The 26151-nt window shown below is 36.3% G+C and overlaps 1 protein-coding gene across 1 annotated transcript; it reads right to left on the reverse strand.

The window, feature by feature from the left end:
• Positions 1-5548: 5548 nt before the first annotated feature.
• NAA30 (N-alpha-acetyltransferase 30, NatC catalytic subunit) lies at positions 5549-25842 on the reverse strand. Its single transcript, XM_055304306.1, has 5 exons — positions 25721-25842; positions 24668-25460; positions 19824-19947; positions 17946-18001; positions 5549-9025 (listed from the first exon to the last, which is right to left on the reverse strand). Exons 2-5 carry the CDS (start codon positions 25457-25459, stop codon positions 8888-8890), a joined length of 1110 nt encoding a protein of 369 aa, XP_055160281.1. The 5' UTR covers position 25460; positions 25721-25842; the 3' UTR covers positions 5549-8887.
• Between the last annotated feature and the right edge of the window lie 309 nt (positions 25843-26151).

The following is a 26151-nucleotide window of genomic DNA, read 5'->3' on the forward strand; positions in this document are numbered from 1 at the left end:
GTATCTGAAGGCAGCATTATAAGCAAACTCAGTCACATTGTATAATCAGCAGTTGATACTCTAATTCAAGCAAGTTTTTGCCACCAGGAAAAGGGTCTATTTAAAAATATATACATATGTACATATACACACAGATACAAACATATGCACATATATATACTCAAAAATAATTTCCTAAAGTTTGCACTAATGTAGACTTAGCACTATAAAAAAATAGTAGTATGACCCTGATTTTTCAAGATGTTAACTATTTTTACATACTTTAATTAGACTTCAAACTTGGTTAATAATCAAGGTAGTTTTTCTATGAACTTCATTCTTTCCCTTAAAAAAAAAAAAAGTACTTCCATGGGCCTGTTTGAAATTTGACAAGGAAAAGTTTACTGGAAATATGGCAAGAGTGTTACAGGCTAAAGCACAACATTTGGGAAATTTAAAATTAAACAAATATATGAGTATTCATTTCAACTTTCACAGAATGGGACATACACAAGGAAACTTTGTTTTAAAAAAGAAGCCAATGTCAGTCTTCTAGAAAGATACTGTAGGCCTAATTATTAGAAACCAATTAAATATTAAGAACCACTTAATTCTAAATCCTTCAATGGATTTTACAAATTAGACCTATTAAACTGTTTAAGAGAGCATTGAAAGTTTATGCTGAACTCAACAGATGAATTTAAATAATTTAGAATTCATTAAAGTTTTATTTTATCCGCCAGAATTAAACATACTGGACTCTGTCATCTTTAGGTTTCATCAGTGTGGTGTGGCAAGAAACTGACATCGAGTCAGGAGGCCTGAGTTCAGGTCTCACGGCTGCTGAGGCCTCAGACAGAGGTGTTACTGAGTACTCTGAGTATCGGTTTTATCTTTCCGTCTCAAAAGACCTTTTTAAAGATGGAGTAAAAGTCGGTGAAACTGCTTTGAAAACTGTAAGAAGGGCAGTTCGTCTAATGGGACTTATTACTGCTATTATTCTACTGCCCTCCCAGCACTGGAGCGAGAACATTAACAAGCTGCTGGGGGGCGGGGGACAGGGCAGAGGTCACACCCCAGCAGCCGCAAGTAGCCTGTATCAGGCCCGACCCCACTGATCCTCTCCTCGGTAGGCTGTGCAAACACGTCCAGGTGTTCTTCTGCGTCCCTTTTAAACAAAAAAAAAAAAAAAAAAAAAAATTGGACTCACTGGTTTGAGAGGAGAGCCATAATTGTGTATGTAATTCACATTCTAATGCATTTAGTGTAAGCTACGGTTCAAAAAACCTCACAAAGTCTCCTGATTTGATGCATATCTGGCAACTCTAGCTAGCCATGTAGTTTATGATTTCCTTATAGATTCTGATAATGAATGTGATGAATTTATCCTGAATTATTTCCGGTACTGACCTATTTTGAGCACAGTATTGGAGTGTTTGAGATAAAGTGATCCTCATCCTTTCCCCACCTCATTTTCCTCCCAAAGGGGAAAAAAAAACCAACTCTGCATTCATTTGCTTAACTATTTCCATTAAAATTTTGTGCCTCTTTTAGCATCCATTTTTTTTGCTGCTCACTCAAGTGTCTTTTCTGCCATGGTTTAGTGATTGTATTTCAAAAGCCCAACCCCTTCTCCTAATAGTAATTCCTTTGTCACTGCTGGCAGTTTCACCAGATTTGTCAATTCCTTTTTATCCCCCAATAAACATCTGTGTCTGAGCATGCCCATAGCTATGAAAACATTAGGTTCTTGGGATCCAAGACAACCCCTGCTTTCAACCTTCCTCTGCTTTCCCACTCTTTTCTCCTTTAATCATGTCTGTACCTCCAAATCTACCTACTTAGGTGTCCACTGTCCTCATAACAGAAATCTTTCATCGTCTTTGCAAAAGTAGCCTCCTCCGTATTCATATTTACCCTCCACTTCTAACACATCTCAGTACTGTTCTTAAAAAGTTTCCTAGAAATCAGAGCATTAATATTGGTTATGTCAGGATTACTCTGCGTGTGTGTGTGTGTGTGTGTGTGTGTGTGATGGCATTGTGGTTTTATTTAAAATGAGACCTTACCATTTGAGATAAATACTAAAATATTTATAGATAAGATACAATCCTGGGGTTTGTTTCAAAAAGATATGAGAAGATGTAGTTGGGAATGGATAGGGCCAGACAGGCCACCGGTGTTGGACCTAGTTAAGTACACAAAGAGATCATTATACTCTTCTACCTATTTTAATATTCTCTACAATAAAAAGGCAGAAAGTTTTTTCTCTACACTTGCTACAGTTTGGGTTACTCTCCTAAGATCTAGTATTTAGATGACTTTCGTTGTTGAAAGGGTACTGCAGAACTCAATGCCAAAATACAAAATTACTGTGTGTGTGAATGCATATATATCAACAATAGATATACCAATATTAAATACCAATAACAAATTATCATTTATTCTTTACTGTGTACTAAGCTACTATGCATTGTTAAGGTAATTTACCAAAATTATCTCATTTCTTCTTTAGAATATGCTTTTTAGGTAGTAATCACTAAAGGCTAAGAGAGGTTAAGAAATTTGCCCCATAAGGATGGAAATAAACACTTCAAATGTTATCAGTTCCAAATATTAATAATTATTCCCACAATAACTCAAACACAATGCTCACATTCATGTTGATGTACTTCATTTCCAAATTATCAAAGCTATCAAGTAGACTTGGCCAAACACAAGGTTGAAATCAGTTTACATTTACCTAGTTAATACTAGATGGACTTAACAAATTTTATTTGCATTCACAATAAAATCACGTATAATGCTAGCTGACTGTGCAGCCACTGTTTACAGCCACAGTTGGAGGGAGGGAGATAGCAAAGTTTAAAGGCAGCAGGTTTAGCTTTAAGGAAGCAGGTTTAGCCCCCTTAAAAAGATCAATAGCTGTGTGCAATCATGGGAAATCTGGCCCTAAAGATAGATGATAGTGATCAATCCTCTCGATGTTAGGTCTTTGAATCCTGAGCAGTTCACACACACACACACACACACACACACACACACACACACACACAATTTAGCAATTTTATCTTATATGGGCTTTAAAAAGGTTCATGCAGTTGTGGATTTAATGCAGCACAGTTCCTTAAAATTGTCATTACTTCCTTAATGGAACTAATGCATTCCTAAAAACATGTATTTGCACAAATGATTACCACTAGCTTTAACTAAAAAAAATGAAGATATTTTCTCCTGGAAAATATCTAAGTCTCAGGAAATAAAACTTAAGAATGCCAGTTTAAGGAGCAAAAAAGGGGTGGTTTTTTGTTGGTTTGTGCAACCTGCTGGCTTTAAAAAAAAAAAGTGTTTCTTTGGCATGAAAGGAAAACATAGGAGACATACAAATCTTTGCAGTTGTAAATTAACAAATGAGGGTACACGCTTCCTGAACACAGATCTCACTAAATAAGATATGTTTAGTAAAAAAAAGAAGAAAAAGAAAACAAACCAAAACCAAACAAAAACAAAAACAAAAAACAAAAAACAAAAAAACCACCACCTGAGTCAAGGGGACCAGAAAAGGCTATAAAAATGTTTTAAGGAAGTTTCAAATCAATTCACTGTTTAACAAATCCAGTAACAAAGGTCTTTATACAATTTCTTTAAAAGCCAGGTCCTTCCCCTAGCATGTGGCAAATTCTTTTATTTACAAAAACGTACATACAGATTCTCAGGAAATTGAGGTATTAGAAAACTGAGATATATTTATACAGCAGAGGTAGTAATGAAAATCCATAACTAAAAATGAGCTTATTTCTTAGCATTATTAAAACCTTACATTATAACCCCTCCATTGTTCACATTTTTTTAAAGTAGTATAGATTTTGGCACTTGGGTGGTCTTTGTTATCCCTAGGTCTTTTCATACAACAATTAAACACTGATCACTATCAAACAAACATAGGCTCTGAGCTCTTTCCCCAGCAGTGTGAAGGAGCTGTACCAAGCCTGGTGCTCCCTTTGGCCAGGTATTTTCTACCCCGCTCCTGCCCTTTTAATCAATTACACCAAACTACATGACCAGCTAGAATCAAAGGTGATACATCGCATAGCCAGAGAACCCAGCAAAATCTTGTTCACAGAAGCAAAAACACTTGCCTTCACGTCAGCATGAGTGATCTTCCAGAATTAAAGTATAAATATGATATACTTCCATGTTCCAGTTTGACCACTGGTAAAATGAGAAATGACCAATCTTATTTAGAGGTAAAATGACTTCAAATTCATTTACAATGAGAAATTATTAGGTTTAACTATGTAAAATATTTTAACACTAAAAAAGAGAGGACAGTCTCATCAGAAACTAATTTTTGGCCCTCGAATCTGCATCTCTTGCAACCCAAAAAATTCCAAATAAAAATTGAAAGGGCTGCTTTTCTCAGAAGGGTTGTATCACAATGGAGGGTGGTATCAAATACTGTATGGATGAAACAGACGGTCAATGTAAACAGTGCTATAACTCTTGCTCAGAGATCATTCTTAATCATGATGCTTCCATTTTACATTTCAATAAATTAGTCTTAAAAATCTTATTTAAAAATTGCTTTCCTTAGTGATTACTGCTTAAATAGGATCTAAAGCTATGCTGTCCAATACAGTAGCCACTAACCACATATGACTACTTAAATTTCAATTAAAATTAAAAATTCAGTTCTTTGATCATACTAGCTACTATTCAAGGAATCACTAGCTACATGTGATTAGTAACTAGCATATTGGAAGGCATAAAGAACATTTTTATTATTGTAAAAAGTGCTATTGGACAGCACTGATCTGAAGAAAAGTGCAGTGTGCTATATATGCTCATGAGATTTTCCACTCTTAATTGTTTAAAAGTATTATATCTCTGGGCCACGGATTAATAGTGATCTCTGCTCTTAAGTGTCAAAGGATGGTATCAGCTTTCTGATCATTAGACAATTTATGAGGTATTCAGGAGTTCTACGTAAGATTCAAGTAAAACACAAACTCATTTTCCCTAACTATAAAAGAATGAAGTGAATGCTGTATGGATGATGAAAATCTAGCATTCATATTTAAAACTTCCCTTTCTTCCACTAATATCTACAAATCTTCAAATATAAAAGCAAACATTACTACCATTTAAAGCTTCTCACAAGAATGAAGCAAATAGCCTAGATATTGGTCTATTTTACTTTGATGTCTTAGCAAGGGGAGAAAAAAACATTAAGTACAAACAAAAAAAAGTAGTAAATTAAAAATGGTCTTAGAAATAAATTGCTATGGGACAAGGACAAAAAAACAAGTTTTGGTTTTATCCATGCGAAAATGCTCTCATTTGTATTGATAGCTGATATTGAGTTGACTTTGATTACTTTTAGGAAAATCAAATTCATGTGGTCATTTTCAAATTTACTTTGTCAGAACACAAAGTAGATAATTATATATCACTTCTTCCCAGTAATTCTTGGATGGGAGGCAGGAAGTGGGGAAATGAATGGATTGCTTGGTCTTCTTTCTTAGTAGGTAAAAACAGAACTCAATCATAAAATGCACACAGCTCTATCTAAAAGAAAAATGCAAACACAACTTAACCAACTTTATTTGACTGCATCTTATTTAGACAGCTTGCACATTTCAAATCCCATTAAATCTCTCTGTCCAAAAGGATATGGGACAATAGAAGAAAATTATGCAGCAATATCCAGTCATCAAACAGCAGTCCAATATTTTGAGATACACGTGATATTTTATAGATACTCAACTCATATCTGACGTCAATATAATTTATGGTTATGTTTTTACAAACCTGAAAGCCCTGTAACATTATAGCACTCATTTTAGTGATGTCATGGTGCACTGAAAAGTAACTCTGATGCACTACCAATTTGCTTTTATCTATGCTCCTGTAAAGTGATGAACTTCATGATTTTCAAACACCATAATAAATATACACATCCAGTCTTATACATGTCAGCCAATACCATAACACAGGGCAAGTAAAATTAAAACATGTGACAAACAAACTCCTTTACATAGATTTGTCAAGCAAGTAGGGAGGGTAATTTGGGGAAGAGGCAGAAAATATTAAAACCAATTTTTTAATAGTAAGTTTTTCTTTTTCTTTTCTTTTTTTTTTTTTTTTGTTGGCTTCAACTTCAAAAACTACTGTTTGGTTTCTGATCTGTGGACTTCTCTAGAGTAGTTTCATCCTAATGTAAGGAAAATTACAATTAGCCCACACATCAAAAATGATAGCATACCCGTTAGCTTCTTCAATACTAACATATATAGCTTCATGGTAGCATGTATAAAAATGTTCAGCAGTATCAACTGCCAAACCAGTGTCAGTGGATAGTACAGTCAGTCTTAAAGAGGCAGCACCCCATTAAAAGAAAGTTGCACCAATTTTGCTCAGTTTTAGCCAAGTGAACTCACTCTGTCATTTTTAAATGGGATGGCTTTAATATTATATAAGAAAAATGAAAGCCTGATATCAAAAAGTAAATTAATGTATGATGCTACTTCAATTGGAATGGACACTTAGTTTTGCTGCTGGGTTATCATGCTAGATATTAAAATTTTAGTCTACTTAACTAAACAATTTTTGCATAACCAATTAAAAGCATAAGGGAGACATGTATATTCAACATACACCAACTGAATAATACAGCAGCCATCTGACATTTTAGTCACTGGTTAAGGTCATGTTTACAAACACCCAGTCAGTTCAGCAAAACCTAGTCAATTCTGGGGTAAAAGATCAATAGAGATGGTTTCATTGACAACCTGCTAAAAACATAATGTTGGAAGTAAAAATCTAGCATATATCTGCTTTACAACTGTCCCCATTAGTGAGTCAAGCAAATGTATGTTCATCAACAATCATTACTTATGAATCAGCAAGTCAAATATAAAATGGTGAGATAAAATTTGATAACTGTTTTGGTTCAGTTCCTTCCATATTAAAAATAACAGAAGCATCACTAGGATTGGCATTCCTCTAAATGCTGGAGCCCAAATGACATTTGAGCAAAGACATACTCAAAATCGTCAGCTGGAAAGTTGAGTATTGTGTGATCATCACATTTTTAATGTATTTAGTACTCTGCCCATTAAACTTTCAAGAGCAATATAAAATGGAAAAGAAAAAGTTGTCTTTAAAAATTAGGAACAATGAATGATTCCACCAGCAGGAGGATTTTATTTTCACCAAATCTGTATATCATTATTTTAAAAGTACTTAATACCATGTTCACTTTTAAGACACTACACTGAGCAAGGAGCAGCTTTCCTTTAAAAAAAAAAAAAAAAAAAAAAAAGGCAACAAACTTTCCTGAAAGGGGGCTTTTACCAACTGTTAATGGAGGTAGGGTTTTTAAAAATACAGTAATTATAGCCATAAAATAAAATTCAAACCAAATAAATCCTAGAGCAGAAGTAGAGCATATCCAAATTAAAGAAAGAATAACACAGATTCGTAAAAAATTACACTTTTCACAGAGCATTAATTTTTTTTTTTTTATGGGTAGTTAGGTTTTCCAGTTAAATTACCCATCACAGGTTTCCTGACTCAATTGAAAGCAATTACCTTTAAAATCTGTTACATTGCACAGACTGGCCAAAATACAATGTAACTGAACATGGTGATAACTATTAAGAAAACCCATAGAACTCATTCCAAAAATTTTTTACAATTTTCCCTTTTGTTTTTCTGAGAAATAAGCAAAAGCTTCCTCAAGAATTTGCTCAAATAAGTGAAAAGAAAATAAAATCAGTTTAAAATGGATACAATGCACCTTGAAATTTATTTCCAAGACCAAGAACCAAAAGTGAAGCGTTTTAAGAAATAGAAGCAATGTGAAATCCATATCAAGTGGGAAAAAAGTTCCAATTACTTTGTAAAAGCTGTTCTTCACAGCTTAGCAATAATTTTGATTAAATAAAATCATACCAATTTACATTAATTTTCTATTCTTTTCCAAAAATTCCCTCACTCTGAAAAAAAAAAAAAAGTGCATCCAAAACCCCAGCAATTCCCGGCTCCATCAACTTTTCTCATCCCTTTTGAGTCATTTCTCAAAGATTTTCCAAGTAGATTCAACTTCTTACTGTAAGGAAAGAAGGGACTTTACAGTAAACCACTCTGTCACTCACCTGGAAAAAAGTATCCAAATTATAAAAATCTGAAATAATTTATTATCAAATTTAGAATTTAAATAAAAACAAAAGTTTGCTTGCAAAGGCCTTAAAAGAAAAGGAAAAGATAGCATGCATTCAAAAACTAGAGATGAAGACAAATATACTTATCTACACAGGCACTGGCAGACGCAATTTAATTGTTATCTTTACTCATTGTAAGACACACCCAACCCTACATAACATTTTTTTTTCATTCACTAATCACTGAGGTACCAATATTCAAGAATGGAAAATTTAATATTGAAAAAATAAAACCTAAAATTGAAGCTTTTCCCCCACCCCCTTCAGAAAACTATGGCAGGTTTCATGTGAAATGTTAGTATACTTAGAGATTTTTACAATCTACATTGGCTTTTTTTAAGGAACAAAAATCATGTTCCACTTACTGGTTCTGTGACAAAATGATCACTGTGTAAATGACATTGTCATCAGACTTTGCAAATGAACAAACAAATCTTGGCTATCAACTGGCACATCTTGCTGGTACCAAAAGAACTCTTTAAGTTTAAAACAATCTCTTTTAATTCAGAACAAATGCGCCATGCCAAAGTGCAACAAATATTGTGCGACACTCAATGAGACACTGACAGATAAGAGCTGCATGGAAATTACTAAATCCACCTGCAAAGCAATTCTGTACAAATTGCATTGCATGCAAAGGTCGATTCTGCATGGTTGGAAAGTTGTTCCTCGATGTCAGTTTCTCAACGCAGCCACAATTTAAGTCGCAGTGCATCAACTCCATTTAAATAGTATCTGAACAGCCTCTTATCTCGAACAAAACCAAGATTTTCATAAAGTTTCAAAGCAGACTTATTCGTTATTTCTGTTTCCAAAACAACCTTCAAAAAAATGAGAAAACTAAGTTACCATTTTATATTTTTGAAATTAACTTTATAATTCATAATTTGACAAATCACATATAAACATTTCAAATATTTAAGAAAAACATACAGCTGTTTTAAAATTGATGGTAAAATAAATGTTAATGATGTACAGAAAGAACCCAGAAAAATGGTCACTGAAATTTTAACAGTAATTTTCTCTTGGGGCAAGGGGAGGTAGAAATGTGAACATTTTCTGTTCTATTTATTTTTTGTGATGTTTGGAAGTTTTGGCAATGAGAATACATGTTTTATACTAAAACAAAGACGAAGTATTTCCTTGTGGAGAAAAGTAGTGTGACAAAAATAAGAAGAAAAAATCAACAATAAAAACCTTGAGGAAAACTGACCAGTACTTGAAATTATTCAAATCAACCACCAGCTCCTATATTTTCATTAATCTGTCACCATTTATCCTGGCAACAACTGTCATATTGTCTAGAATCTCCACCAGAATCTGTAAATTATATCCCTTGGGCCAAACGTGGCTAGTGACTGTTTCTGTAATTTTTTTTTTCTAAAGATTTTATTTATTTATTCATAGAGACACAGAGAGAGAGGCAGAGACACAGGCAGAGACACAGGCAGAGGGAGAAGCAGGCTCCATGCAGGGAGCCTGACACGGGACTGGATCCCAGGTCTCCAGAATCAGACCCGGGCTCAGGATCAGACCCGGGCTGCAGGCGGCGCTAAACCGCTGCGCCACCGGGACTGCCCTTCTGTAAAGTTTTATTGGAACACAACCAAGCTCATTTGTTTACATGCTGTCTAGGACTGCTTTCTCAATACAATGGACAGAGTGGAGATCTATAGTCTGCAAAGTCTAAAATATTAACTTCTCTGCCCTTTGCTGATTCTAGGCAAAAGGTACCCAAACATTAGTTAAACTGGAGGGTTTGCTAAAACGGAATGCGGAGACCCTCCTCCAGAGTTTCTGAGTAGATTTAGGGTGGAGCTCAAGAATCTGTATTTTTAAAAAATTGCCAGTTGATGCTAATGTTGCTAGTTGGGAGACTACAGTCTCAGAACAACTGACTATACTATATGGACATCAACACTTAACAAAAGAGCACATCAAGTATTAACTTCTGAGTCTTCTTTAATATTACCAAACCAATGGCCTTGACAATAAAGAAGTGATACTTTTTGATACAGCACTATTTTTTTTTAATTTGTTTTTACCCTCCTTTACCTAAACATCCTCTATCCCATCCTCTCACCTTTTAGATACACAGCCCTATTTGCCTACCTATTGATTCTCAACCAACCTCATGGAGAATTATCAACACAGTGAGCCATAGTTACTGTTGGGATGTCATAACCCTCAGGTGTTTGAAGTGGGACAAAAAGAGCAAAATATAATTAAACAAAGCCCTAAGTGAAGCCTATGAGTCTCTGTTCTATCTCAAGCTATCAAAACATTTGACAAGAATTCAAACAGATGTAAATAATAGGGAAAAGAATATAACTTAATTCATCATATCCAAAACTGAAATCATGATCAACTAACTCCTCTTCCACAATTTGATCTCCATCCTACCAATACCTCAAATCTGAAACCTAGGAGTCACTGTTAAACTTTTCTAGCCCCCACCATCACATGCATCCAAGCACTGAGTATTTCAATTCTCTTAAATCTCTCAAATCAACCCTTTTCTTACTATCCCTAATAATACCATTCTAGCCCAAGCTGCCATCAATTTTCACTGTAATTTTAACATCTTCCTAACTCAAAGGTCTCCCATTCAACATTTAATGACTGTGTCATCTCTCCTAGCTGATGAGCCCAACAAGGGCAGGGATCATGTATACCTCCTTCACAGCCATTTCCTACGTACCTAACACACTGCTTACCACAAAGAAGACTCTTAAATATTTGTAAATTATATATATCCTAAGCACCTTTCATTATATTACATATATCACATAAACATTAAACAAGCAAAAGTATTACCAAACTTAAATGACCAAAGTACTGAAAGAAAAGGCATCTTAAAGCAACTGCCTATACAATGAACTCATAAAAGCAAATCACATGCTAAATTTGCACTTTTAAAAGATCTAAAAACAAGTAATGAATAATTCAGGATCAAGAGAAAATGTTCCTAAGAAGGAATATTTAAATGTACAACAAATATATTGGTTTAAGAATAAAAGCCAATAATTTTTCTCTGCTCTTAAAAAAATGGAATTTATTTTTTAGTGATGTATGCCATTTTCTAGTATGGGACACTACAGTCTGATCAATATAGGTTTTCAATTTTGAACAATTCTCTTGGGTAACTCCTAGAATTGTTTTAGGCCATCACCTAATTACTGCTAAAATATTGTATCAAAACAATAAATATGTGAAACAATAAAGGTATAACAACTCAAAACTTGGAACCTGATTTCACAGAAAAAGGAGTGAAAATTTTATTTTTTTGAAAGTTTTTTTTTAAAGTTAATATTCAAGTTTTAGTAAATGCTTTGTAAAGCATTTTTACATATATTATGTCATTTTACATGCAATTGTCATTACATTATTTTCATCATAACCCTATGAAATAGATATGATTTTCTCCAATTTACAAAAGAAGCTCAAGGCCACCAGTAGTGCTAATCTGAACTAGAACTTAACAGTATCCACTCTTCAGTGCCTCCCCCGGATTGTTTCCCAGAGTAAAACAAAGCAGCAAATGAGAGATCTAACCTACTTAAGACACAATGAAGAGGATCCAAGTCCATGTTTGTTAATATTTGGCAACTGAAAATATTCAAGACACATCTGAGGCTAATCATTGTTACATAAATACACACATAAGGTGTGGTAAAGAGTTGCATTCATGTTCGCGGTCATCCTAACAAATTAGTGAAATACAGCCCAATTATACAGAAATGGAATTATACAAAGGGCTAAATTTAGTTAAAATGAAAAGATGCTCTCGGTACACTCACTTTCTCTAAATAAAGAGATCATTTGACAAAATAGAAAATATCAGGAAAAAAGTAAGTACCTTTTATCACTCAAAGTCTTATAAATACATTACAAGAGAGTCTGAGTTTATGATGAAAACTCAATATAAAACTATTCTTTTAGTCCACATCTTGGGGGTATTACATAGGAAACCAAAGGAAAATAAGGCTATTTTAGTCCCAAACAAATTTGGCAAAGTTGAATTCTAGTTAACAGAAAAAGGATTACTGTGAAGTTCCATGGATTCTCTTAGCAACAAACCATTGTCAGGATAAGCCAAACTATTACAGTTTAGAAAGACTTTTAAAATTGTAGGCTGAAACTGCTGGAGGGAGGGGAAGCTGTTCACTGCTAGAACCTAAGCACTTATTGTCTGGCACCTCACAGACCTTCCATCGATACTACTAAATGAACTTTAATGCTCTTCATAACATTCCTTTAAGATCAGAATTATCATCATATCGCATAGACAAAGAGACTTGCCTATAATCACACAACTCTAAGTGACAGAAGATGGATCTAGAACCTAGGCTTCGCAGAACCAGTTCTTTAATTAGGACAAACTACTCAACCAAAAATCCTTATAGCTTAAATATCTCCACTTTACTCTGTTCTTTACCCGGCAGCAGCCTCTGTCTCAGCCAAAATATGTTTCCAGTGACACTAAAAATGTTCAACATGTAACTATTAAACTTTATAAAAGGCTTAAAAGTCATCTTTACACATTATCAAAAAATCTTAAAAATACACAAGGTACATCTGTACATATCAAAATATCATCTGTATTTTAATATGTAACAGATTTATTATTGGTTATAATAAATTAGGCTGTTGGTCAGAATGTAAATCAGTACAGCCATCATGGAAAAAATTTTGGAGGTTCCTCAAAAAATTAATAGGGGCAACCTGGGTGGCTCAGTGGTTAAATATCTGCCTTTGGCTCAGGTTGTGATCCTGGGGTCCTGGGATCAATGGGATCAAGTCCCACTTCAGGCTCCCCATGGGGAGCCTGCTTCTCCCTCTGCCTATGTCTCTGCCCCTCTCTATCTCTTATGAATAAATAAATAAAATCTTTATGATCCAGCAATCCCACTTCTTGGTATATATCCAAAGGAACTGAAATCAGGACCTCAAATATGATACTTGCACTCCTGTGTTTATTACGGCACTATCACAATAGCCAAAATATGGAACCACCTAAACATTCAATGTCCAACAAATGAATGGATAAAGAAAAGTGGCACACATATACAATGAAATATTTTTTTAGTCTGAAAAAAAAAAAAGAAATCCTAGCATTGTGACAACATGGATGAACTTGGAGGACATTACTCTAAGTGAAACATATCAGACATAGACAAATACTGCATGATCTCATTTATATGTAGAAACTAAAATAATCAAACTCATAAAAGCAGACAGCAGAATGGCAGGTGCCCGGGGTTGAGGGGAAGGGGAAATGGGAAGATGCTGGTCAACTAAAAATGCTTAAAGATTATATATAGCACACTTACATTTAATTAAGAAATGTAGTGTATTCTCAACATAGAGGAGTTAATTCTGAGCGTTAACATCATGGCAATCATACCTTAATCTAAAAAGACATTTGTTTTTTGTTTTTAAATTTTTATTTATTTATTCATGAGAGACACAGCTAGAGAGACAGGCAGAGACATAGGCTGAGGGAGAAGCAGGCTCCCTGATCCTGGGGGGGGGGGGGGGGTCACACCCTGGGCCAGAGGCAGATGCTCAACCGCTGAGCCACCCAGGCGTCCCTCTAAAAAGACATCTGAAATTTAAATTTCCAGAAATAAAGACTTCAGTGGCATCTATGGCTCAAAAAGTAAAGCACTGTTCATCATGCTGACTAATCACCTGCCCCATTCTAATTTATTTAGGTAAAAAGCTCATAAAAAGTAAATGGTCACTATATGAGTTCATTATTTTACATATACAAATCCTACTCTAAAAACAGCATTCTAGAAAACTCATTCATGATATTTGTATATATTTTTCTTACTATTTTCCCTAATGTAATACACAAACTCAAGATGCTTGTCTAGTAGCCACTACACGTTTGGCAGCCAAAGCATGTGGGAGTGTAACCAAATTCAGGCCAGGTCAGCAATATAGGTAATGCATTTCCCCTTCATGAAGAGACAAATCCAATTGTTTCTTTTTTTGAAGCTTTAACTTTATAGACAGCTCTAAATATACAGAAAAAGACAAAGATCTTTTAGTTATTCTATTTTAACATGTCTAATTCTGACAAAAAGTTAGGAAAGTCATAGTAAGGCAAAATGAAAATAACTATCAGATCGGGAGAGTATTTCATTATTATTCCAACAAAAACATGATCTACATTTCATGTGGATCTGTGATTACTAACTTTGGTTTAATACACTGTGACTTTATCTTAAAAATGACAAGAACAACCAAGAACAATATTAACACAACTCAAGGTCACAAATAAATTGACTGGATGTGCATGGTAAGGCTTCATAGAGATTTCCAAATGAAACTTTTTATAGGTGCATAGAATTAAAAATTTCTATAAGAATAAAAAAATAGCAGTATAAGCTAAGTGGTGGAAAATGTAATTTAAATCCCTTCTCTAACGTCTTTCTAAGAATTTGCCAAAATTCCTTAATACTTTAAGAGAAAGGAAGGCTGGCCGAACTTAATAAAAGTAAAATCACATGTTGGTTACTTTATAATTGGTTACTATATTCTTAGAAAATTAAAGCTTCAGTTTTTCTCAGAACAGTGAGAAATTATATATGTCTTACTATGTACAAAGTAAGTAAGATGACTGCTCTTCTAAGAAATCTCACAGAAATCTCAGAGAGGAAGACAAGTTAACAATTAATTATACAAGTCAAAATTCACAAATGCATAAAAAAAAGAGGTACAGATAAGATGCTGGAAGCACAGAACTAATCAGTCAACAAATATTTAAGAACCATTGTACTCTATCACAAATGCTACACTTAGTACTAAGAATACAGCAGTGAATAAGAAAAAGAATCTCTGTTTTCTTTAGTGGCTAAAACAGAGCCTCTGAACAGTGAAGCAGCCAAGAAAACCACAGAAACCACACAAAAACCAGAAGAATTAAGGAAGACTTTAAATAGAAAGTTACTGATATTTATATTGGGTCTTAACACTGAGAGTAGTTTAATAGGTAAAGGAGGAAAAAGCAGCTAATAAGGTCTAGCAAATACATCAGAGAGAAAGTAGTTACACTGGGCTGAGGGGAAAGAAACCAAACCAAATGGAATGAAATGGTAAAGGGAAATGGAACCAACAAAGACAAATTATCAAAATTTAGAAGGGAAAAGGGCATAGAATTGTGGCTTACATAGTTTAAAACTCAATGAAAGGAAGAGGCCCTTATAAAGAATAAACAAAAGTTCTATCCCTTCATACAGCAAAACTTCTATCTCAACAATGTGGGACACAGACAATTTTTCTTAAACACAGAAGAGTTCTCTAATCCAGAGGGAGAGCTAGTCAAACTGTAAAAAAATCATAGAAAAGAAGTAAATTCATGGAACTATCCCCATTTCAGACTAAGATTAGGTGAAACTCTTTGGTTGAAAAGAAAAATAAATCAGATTTTTAGGCCCACAATGAAAAGAGTATTTCTACCATAAAATGTAACACTAATTTAGAGATCTAACTTTGAGACTCAAATCAGTATAACTCAAATGTCAATATCATTCCCGAGAATTTTCAAAGGAAAACCAATACTATTTAAAGATTTGTTCAGTTAAGATAAAGCACATACCTTGTCTCACAGGTAGTGGCTAGGCTCACTCACAAAAGGTATAACACCATAAGGAACATAATATTCCCTGTTCATAACATCCCTGCTCACTGGGAACCACTCCGATCAGCAGCAGCAGAGGATCAAAACACAGTCTCATTAACCCAAAGATTTCCTCAAACTGGTCAGCAATTTTTAGGAACCTCGACTTCTGCTGATGAGCTAACCCAGTGTGGCTGTGGTCCAAACAGAGACTTAGACTCATCAGCATATGCAGTCCAGTCCTCTTCAGCAAATTTTAGTTACCAGCTACTTAAATGATCAGGGTCACTGCATCTTTTATTTTTTTATATTATATTAAAAGTTGTGAACAATATTAGATCCTTCACTCTATGTGAATTACCTTATTTGAAATAACACTGAATAGCCTGCAATACCAGGATGACCTCCTCTGTGCTGCCCAACATATCTGCAGGCCTTCTCATACGACCACTATTTAGTGTGCTCTGTCAGAATACAAACTAATGTGAACAAGGAGCATGAGAACATTCTACGGTAAATCCCTGTATTCTGACATGTAAACATGTTCACAAGATATTGTTAAGCTTAAAAAGCAATTACTGCAGAAGAATAATTATGGCCTCATTTATGTAAAGAAAAAGCATTACACAGGTTAGAGGTGTGCTTAGAAATGAGAGGATATATATTTGAAGATGAACAATAGCTATAAGCAGAAAGAAGAATGAAGAGCTGCAGTGTGAGGATGGCGAATGGACAGACTCTGTACCCCCAAATCACACATACACATCATGCTTAATGACAGTGTATAAATTTCGTGCAGAAAAAAAACCTACCTTAAAAAAAAGTAATCAAAACAGGTTACAGCCTTTTGAAAAAAAAAAATTACCTAATTTCAAGTCTTTTCAGAATGATCTAAGACATAGTTGCCCTCCAATAATAAAGACAATTGTCACTTCTACTGTTCATAAAATTGTTAGCACAACTTTATTCGAGCCACCACTGCTATATTAAAACCATTTATACTTCTCTAGTTTACACTTATTTCCTTCCATATCATATGACATTAAATCTTAACATTCCCAAGCATCACCATTAGTTATAGAGCATTCACCATGCATACAGCACAGCACTGTAGGATACAAATTATAGCTGTGGTAGGCTGTACAAACCAGCTAAAGAGAAAAGATGCTCTTAGGTTAATATGCAGACAGGTCTACATTTAAAAAGTGGTTGTCGGGACACCTGGGTGGCTCAGTGGTTGAGCATCTGCCTTCAGCTCAGGGCACTTTCCTGGAGTCCCGGGATCGAGTCCCGCGTCGGGCTCCCTGCATGGAGCCTGCTTCTCCCTCTGCCTGTGTCTCTGCCTCTCTCTCTCTCTCTGTGTGTGTTTGTCTCTCATGAATAAATACAATCTTAAAAATAAAATAAAAATAAAAAATGGTTGTCTTTTCTTTTCCCTCAGCCTTCTCATTATTTAACACTGAGAGATTTTTTTCAAACATGCAATGTCTTTCACATGAGCTAACAGTTGGTCCAGTTTTAAAAAATGTTATTTAGAGAGAAACTAAGGCCAATATGTAAGGAAGTTGCAGTAAGATTTATAATAAGAGCTACCTTAAATGACTTAACTGATAACAAATCTTCTGAATATCAATTCCTCTAAATATCAATTATTTACTGAAGATGTCTAAGATTTCACCTCCACATTTTGATAAAAAACAAAATTTAGCTATTATCATCTTAAAATTTGTTCTAGGTCAAAATTCATGTGTTTTTATTTTTTTTTAAAGATTTTATTTATTTATTCATGACAGACACACACAGAGAGAGGCAGAGATAGAGGCAGAGGGAGAAGCAGGCTCCTGCAGGGAGCCTGATGTGGGACTGGATCCCCAGTCTCCAGGATCACATCCTGGGCTGAAGGTGGCGCTAAACCGCTGGGCCACTGGGGCTGCCCAAAATTCATGTGTTTTTAAAAGGAATAGAATTTTCACCACAAGCTATAATTATATAATAATAGTTTGCAATGAAATTTACAGTGTAATTTATTATGGGGTATTTATTTTAAAAAACCAAAAACTTGGTAAAATACAGAACAGGGTAAAAGATTTTAAACATTTAGAAAGACTTACCTCATCACAGTCTCCTTCAACCATGGCATATATAGCTTTCTTAACCAAGTTAGTACCTAGAATATAGATCTGAGTATTAATGAAGGAAAATTTAGTTTCTTAAAGATACCTAAATTATCATATTCATAATAAGCACAAAAATAACAAATGCTGGTTCTACCTTGAATGCAATGCAGATACACAGACTATCTAAGTGAGAAAAAATATAAACTGAGAGGCCAACAAAACCTACATATAGCAAATATAACTTTCCTTTTAAAAGACCGCTCTCTTATGTATCCCTTTTTCTTAGGTGTAATTACTTGCTCCAAGCAAGAGTTTGTGATATCCTGTTTGAAGGTAAGAGAAAAGAGGAAAAAGAAAAAGGCAAGATATGGTATGTCCAGAGCAACCCAGAAAATCCTTGAACTAGCGAGAAGTTACTACAAGACCCTTGAGCTAATTTTGCCAAAGATCATACCAGAAACTGCTGTGACCCAGAGTGGGCCCAAGACACTGGGTTGGTTCCTACAAACCTTATAATGAGCCTGGGCATACTGAAGTCCAGCATTCCCAAATGATGCCAGTGGTGTCTAAGTAAATGTCTAGCAAAATGTATCCTTAGGGTCAGATATACTTGGTACATTAAAGGGAAAACAACTGCCAAATCTGATTTTAAGAAATCCAAATTCTGTAACAAATCTCTTTATTTTTCCAACCATGCAAATGAGAACACATTACATGGGCCAAACAAAATGTCTGAGGGCCAGGATGCAGCCCTTAAGCCACCAGTTTCTGCCCTGTAACTAGCCAGACAATTGCCTACCATTTGCCATGAGCCCCATCAGCTCTTTGTAATATGTCAAAAACCCAAACTTGGCTTATATATAGCAAGTCCAATCCATTGTAAACCCTAGTAGTAAACTCTTAACACTAGTAAGAAAAGTTGGTTAAACCAAAGGTTATTAAGTCAACCTATTCATAATGATTTCTCCTAACACCATCTCAGATTGTGTGAAACAGTCTTAAACTGGACAACAACACTTGTATTAAAAAAAACTACAAGTGACAAAACTCCTAATAATTAAATACTGGTACAGGCATTAAATCTTTCACGAATACTTACTTAGCTTCCCTAGATCCCAGAATTTGACATGTTCAGATAAGTGCTTGATCCCCTAGCCTAAAAAAAGAGCAGATAGGTCCTAGACACTACACTAGGACAATGGTTCTTAAACAGGCTTGTATCACTCACTTGGGGAAGCTTTAGTCCTACTTCTAATAGGACTAACAAGATTCTCAGGTGGAGGAACCTAATAAGCATTTGTTTTTAAGCCACTCTGATGATTCTAATGACCATTATAAATCATAAGTATAAGATTGACTGAAAATGCCAGGAAAAGTGGACCCAAGAAAGAAATGAATTTGGGGATAGTAAGATACAATTCTCCTTTAGCCTGGTCCTCTCTGAATTGTAATATGTTAGATGACTATTACTAAATAATGGTAACAATTTCTCCATAATCTGACCTTGAGGTCCACTTAACCTAAGTATAGACAGCTCCTGAAAGGCTACGATCAAGTGCCTCAATAATGCTATTAAAAACTGCAGTACCTAGAGTAACACAAAGCATTTTGACTCTGATCAAAAAAAAAAAAAAAATGTTTGGAGGTAAAAATTGATCACCTGTTACTTGCTAGAAAGATAATTTCTCAAACAAAACATTAATAAAACAATTCAATTTTATGAACATTTAAAAAATATTTTGAAATAAAAACAATCTTCATTTTCTTCCCTTAGCTTTTCATTTCTATGTATTTACATTTAAATCTTTTGCTTCAAAAAACAAAAATGAAAATAACTTATGCATTCTTTTAGTGACATAATATTTTCCTTACCAATGCCATTTCTCCTGTATTTGGAATCCACGGCTAACATGGCTATATAACCTCTGCGGAACATCTTTTTGTGCATATCCAACTTGCAAACGATGGCACCTACACACTCCTCCCCTACCATGGCCTTAAAAATAAACAAACAGTTATGAAGAATACATTGCCATCAGGTACTACACAATTACCCAGGGAAACAGCAACCAACCACTGGTCACATTTTTGAGGAAGGAAGAGAAGAATTCCAGTAATAGAGCAATCACAGAAGTTTCAGAAATCTAAATCCCAGAACCCCCTCCAAATGTTCATTTTAAAATCATTCAACATTGTGCAGGGCATGAATTCCTTATACTTATAATCAGAGTATAGGAGGAAAAAAGCAAGATTTTCAAAATAAATATTCAAGTACTTTATAAGAGATATTTATAATGATTTGCAATAAAGGCCTACATGCTTAAGATTTGGGAAGGAGGAAGTATATGAAAGTTAATTTTTTTAAGAAAATGTCCATTCACTAAGCCATGATAAAGAATTGTGAAACTTGCTTACCAAAGTACTGTAAATTTAAACTTAGTTCTAATAAGGTTTTAGTGAAAGAGAGATAAAGACATGGTATTTTATGCTTGAAAAACAGATTTGACCAGGAAAAAAAATGTAAATGATTTTTAGAAAAAAAGATTGTTTTTAAGGTATTCCTTGGATCCTACCCAAGGGATTTTTGTTAGTGAAGGACTATGAGGACTACATATACAATGGTCTCATTTTTAGGACACTTCTGACAGTTTCATTATCACAAAGCTAAGAGATTATCTAGAACTTAAAATCAGAGCTTCATCTTAAAGCAAAAGCTCTAATATAAATTTATAGTTATTTTAATAAAAATGTTGTCTTTCCAGACTGTTAAAGATTATATGTTGAATAAATGCAATCATCCCCTATTTTAAGATTTCCAGTGTTACCATTAAAAATCTTTTTCAAAAGTTCCATCACCAATGAAAAGTTCTTGTAATACTCGTATTCTGGTAAATATCAATAGGGCAAAAGCTCCAATTGTTTAATAATGTGTCAGCTCGCTAGAAATACGTGTTTGCTGTAAAGAGCACTCATTAAAAAAATATGAAAACTTCAAATTATCTCTTAATAAAATTAAATTTTCAGAAGAAACTATTTCAACAACAAAAACCAGGAATTGGGTTAAAAAATTAAAAAGTCCAGCTTATACTTAATTTTAACTTAATTTTGATGTGACATTTTTCAGTTCATCATTCTGTAAAATGATTAAAAAACCTTTTTTTAATTGTAGAGAAATCTTGTAGTCAAGATAATTCTAATCCATTTCTGAACTAGGTCAGAAAAATCTTTTTGAAGGGATATCAAATTCAACAATCCACACTAATTCATTTCTGTTTTATCATACAACCCAGAACTATTTTGGACCAGTAAAACCTCTAAAATTGCTATTTCCATTTTCATTCACAATAAATCAATCGAGTTCTATCAAAATTCTTTTGAAAACTAAAATTTCTTTCTGAAATAAGACCTGAAATATGCACAAGAGATGGCTGGTCGAACAATTCTGCTTGTGTGCTATATACATGTTTAACCAAATACATTAAAAAACTTTTTGACCTGATCTCATAAATTAGAGAAAATGGAAACCAATAGATCTAGAATACAAAACTGTAGGACAGCTACACTTCAGTTAGAAAACCATCCAAGAAAGGTTTCTTCAAAAATCAGAATACACAATACAATTGGACAATACTTCCAAATTGGATAGGAATTTCAAACAAATCTTTGTCCTCTGACCTAGGCAGTGACAGGCAAACAAAGTATTATCAGTTCACAACTGGACTAGATTGACTTCTTCCTAACTAAGTATCTGTAGGAGCAAAAATCAAGTGGTATGCATCAGTAAAGCAGAAAAGCCCAGTATATAATATATTGTTACTAATAAGGTATTGGTAGTGAGGAAGACCTGTGCTCTTATTTTTTTCTGATAAATTGTTGATGGATATACACTTTTAAGACTCAATAAACAGCTCGTCAATTTCTCCAAATAAAAGCTCTGCACATATTTGGAACTCATACTATCAAATGTGTTCTTTTTTCAAGGATGGGAACTGAAAAATTCCTGGCAAGATTTAGACTTAACACTACAAGGTCAAGTGCTTGCCAATCTATAAAACTTGAAAAATACAAGTTGCATGAAACAGAAACTCCCAAATTTCAGAATGCTATATATGGGAAAACAGAGGAAGCCAGAAAGTTAAAATAAACAGACAATATTACATCACTGGTAATAAGTTTAAGAAGTTCAAAAGGCACCAAGAGCTGAAAATACCATGAACTCAAAAGATGTAGAGAGAAATTAGTTAAGAGAATAATAATTGACAGTGTCTCCAATTTGTCTGGCACTCTACTTTCACATCTTCTACAATTATTAGGACGAATCATAAGAAACTGTTGTTTTTGTTAGATATGGTCAAGTATTGGCAATTTTCTTTCTTCATTTCGAACTCATACATTCTATTTGATCCATTTTAGGTTATATGGAAACCAGAACCATTTTGGAGGTTTTTAATCTCTTTAGAGTATTGATGTTTGTAAGAACTGTCCCTTGATGAAGCATAACTTGGTAACACAATGATCTTCGCTGAACGGGTCAAGGGTATGTCATTTTTCAGGTTCTTTCCATGAGACGTCAAGTAAAATTCTAGCTTTACCTCTCTGCCACTAATTATCTGAAGCTTTTTTTTTTTTTAAGATTTTATTTTTAAATAATTTTTACACCCAACTTAGGACTTGAACTCACAACTCACAACCTTGAGATCAAGTGTTGCATATCCACCAATTGAACCAGCCCTAAATATCTGAAGATTAAACATTTTAAGTCACTTTGGTCCTTAATCTTATTGCATTAAAAAAAAAAAAAGTTGAGCTATACTGTATTTAAGATCCTTTATGGTTCTAAAATATGACTTAAAATTTGTTTTTAATTAGTTCTTACAGGAAATTCAAATTTTTAAATGTGAACCTAAAGGCCCCAATTCTAAATGGCCTCTCTGATTAACTACTGTTTTATGTTCAATACCTCCAGATACATACTTGCACTAGTAAATCTTAGATGTCAACCACCTGTACAGTATCTCACCTTCCAGAGATTCAGAATTTAATGTTAAACAACTCGCTATTAAAGAGCTAAAGTACAAATTAGTTGATAAATTGGAAAGAGCCTATGAAATATCAAAACTAAAATTTACTAAGTTTATCAGAGTCTAAAATGGCAGACAAGTTGAGAGGGGCCCAGGTAATATCAGAACCCAAAGCTGACTAAATATTATATATACAACTATTTTCTGTAATTAACAGAAATACATATAATATTTCAATTTAAGGTTTGGCTCAATTGTATGCATTTGTGGGTAAACTTACAGTTAAATCAATTGTAAAATTTTAGCAATTACAATGACTTTTACATGCATAATAATGCTATAAAATCACTTTCCCTGTGATCACATGCCTGTGTCAGTGCATGTCTAAGTACGTCTATTTTGATACAATGGCTAGAGTCCTGGGAGGGCAGTTTTGTAGACTATAAGATAGTTCCCCACAATTTAAACAAACATACTAAATTGAAGTTTAGCAAAGTGACCACAGAAAATAACAGAACTACCATTCTGAAGTTGTATTTTCAGGTTACCACCAACATATAGAACCAAAAAGATTTCTAAAGCACTGTCAAAATGTCTTGGAGGGATTTGCTATGTGCAACTAAGTCAACGCTAAAGTAATAAAAGTAGTAGCTTCTCCCTTTACAGATCATAAAATATTTCTTAAAAGCACAGTGCCTTTCCTCAGTGAAATTCAATGGCAATAAAATGCCTGTGAGCACACAGATATAAAGCATATACCTTCAGTTAATATTTAAGTGATAGGTTTCATACAGACTAACATTGGTCAGTGTTATTGGGGGAAAATACGGTACTGCCAGTACTATTCAAATTAAAAGGAAAACAAAAACAAAACAAAACACCTATTTAGCTTGTTGCACAGCCAAATCTTTTTTGCTTACATGTAAGTATAAAATTTTGTCAACTATGCTTTACACAAGCCAGTGTTACTACTAGTATTTAGGTATACCTAGACCAGTTTCTTAAAGAGAAAAATTAGATTAGTAATGATTTCACACTTGGTTCCCTACTTTCCACAAAAAGATATTTTGTTCAAGTTTCAGTCATCTTTCAGCCACCAGAAGGGTTAGTAGCACCATCTAGCACCAGAAAGCAGGCCGGCTACAACTGTTAATTGTCCTGTTGAAGTAAAAGGAACCTATCTCCGTAATTACAGAAAATGCTTTTAAGATTTAATTCTCCAATGTGGCCACAGCAAGTTTACTGACAATCATGTTCACCAAAACATGTTTATGCATACACTCTTCCCTGATTATGGCTGTAATTGAGAGATTAATAAAGCCTGTATCCGAACAGAACCAATGTTCAAATTAAATGATTGCAAAGTGCTTGGAGGAGGAGGGAGGATAATTAAAGACGGTTACACATGATTATAAGCTAATATAAACAAGGATCCAAGACCCCTAAACGTGCATCATACAGGCTTGCTGCATTTACAGGAGTATCGAGTTAAGCCAGATCAAGACGTCTTCCTTTCAAAACAAGTTTCATTAAATAACCAGTAGTGTGTACACGCACTTTACATCATGTACCGTACTATATGAAACGCAGAAGTATACACATCCATCCACTGCCACTCTCGGCCCTCACACTCCCTGCCCTGCACCGCCTGGATCTCTCTGCTGGGTTCACCCTCTTTGCATTCCATCCACTTACCAAGAAGCACAGCTGTGGCCAGTTGTGGATAAAATATCTATACGTATAAATGGAGTAGGGTTCAGACAGATCTTTGGTGATCAGTCTCATGATATCGGGCATTTGTAGCTCGGATTCATATCGGACATAACGTATCGTCCGATCCTCCCCAGGCTCAACCTCCCTGCCCGAGGGGCTTCTTAAACTGCAGCCGGTGGTCAGGGATGAAGACAGCAGCCGCACCTGCTGGTCTTCCTCCTCTTCCTCCTGCTCGGTGCCCTCCGCCAGTCCATTGCGGGCCGCCGCAGGATCGCTCGCCGCCACTGCCTCTGCCGGGCTGGGGAGCGCAGTTCTTCCATTACTGGGGAGGCAGTGAGGGGGGCTCTCGCCCGAGTGTACCCCAGCTCCTTTTGTTGCAGTCGCTCTGGGCCCCCCGTCGGGGGTGGCCGTGGCCGTGGTCGTGGTCGTGGCCGCCTCCGCCGCGCTCAGAACCTTGCTCTTGAGGGAGGCGGCCGCCCGGAGGTGCCGCAGTTCGGGGCTGATCAATCCGTTGAGCTGCTGCTGCTCCTGCGGCGGCTGAGGGCAGCGAAGGCACGGATGCCCCTTGGCCGCCGCCGTCGCCGCCTCGCCGCCCGCCGGGCTCCTGCCGCTGCCGCCGCCGCCGCCTTCGTGCTCCTCGTCGTCCTCCTCGTCCTCGCTGCAGCAGGCGAGGGCGGCCCCCGCCGGGAAGGGACAGCGGGGCTCGGCCGCCGCCGAGGCCGGAGGTGCTGGTGGTGGGAGGAGGCTGCTAGGCCCAGGCGGTACCTCCGCCATCCTAGAGGCGACACAGACCGAGAGGGGAGGCCATGAGACCCGGCGGACGAGCGCGCCGCAGCAGAGGGGGCGGCGGTGAAGGTGTGGGGGGGAACAAAGGCAGAGACCGTCCCTTACGGAGCGGCCCCCCCAATTCCGCGGGCCCCCCCCCCGCTCTTCAGCGCCGCCCAGCTGTTCAGCCGGCCGCCGTCCCCGTCCGCCCGCACCCATCCGCTGGCCCTGTCACCCGCGGCCCCTCCCTGCCCGCGCCGCGCGGCTCACCCCGCACAGGTCCCCGCCGCCACTGCCGCCACTCCTCTTCCTCCTCAGCCGCCGCCGCCGCCGCCGCCTCCTTCGCCGCCGCGGCCGCCTCCACCGCCGCCAAGGTTCACACTCAGCCGCCGTCGCCGTAAAGCGCCTCGGCTGTTACCCCGGGTAAAGTTTCCTAGGCCTGGCTTTACGACACTTCCCTGCCTGCCGGCTGCCGGGGCCAAGGGAAAGGGGCGTGGAGGGAGGTGACCTGTGGAGGGGCGGGGACGAAGGTGTCTCCTGCGGGCTCCGGGCGGGGGCCGCGTGCTGACGGGTGGGGCAGCGAGGCGGGGAAGCTGCAGAGGGCTTTGGAGTCCCCGGCTCCCCGGCTCCCCGGCCGCGCGTCCTCGGCTTTGGGACTCCTCCGCCGCCCGCTGAGCTCCTGACGCCGGGCCGGGGAGAGC

The sequence above is a fragment of the Nyctereutes procyonoides genome, unplaced genomic scaffold (assembly GCF_905146905.1).
Source record: "Nyctereutes procyonoides isolate TBG_1078 unplaced genomic scaffold, NYPRO_anot_genome, whole genome shotgun sequence".
NCBI lineage: Eukaryota > Metazoa > Chordata > Mammalia > Carnivora > Canidae > Nyctereutes > Nyctereutes procyonoides.

What these genes read in the sequence shown, in the direction of transcription:
- NAA30 (XM_055304306.1), bottom strand. Translation starts at nt 25,459, where the DNA reads ATGGCGGAGGTACCGCCTGGGCCTAGCAGCCTCCTCCCACCACCAGCA. An exon ending in GGCCACAGCTGTGCTTCTTG is followed by an intron (nt 19,948 to 24,667) that starts GTAAGTGGATGG and finishes TTTATTTTTAAG; the next exon opens with GCCATGGTAGGGGAGGAGTG. An exon ending in ATACAGGAGAAATGGCATTG is followed by an intron (nt 18,002 to 19,823) that starts GTAAGGAAAATA and finishes TCTATATTCTAG; the next exon opens with GTACTAACTTGGTTAAGAAA.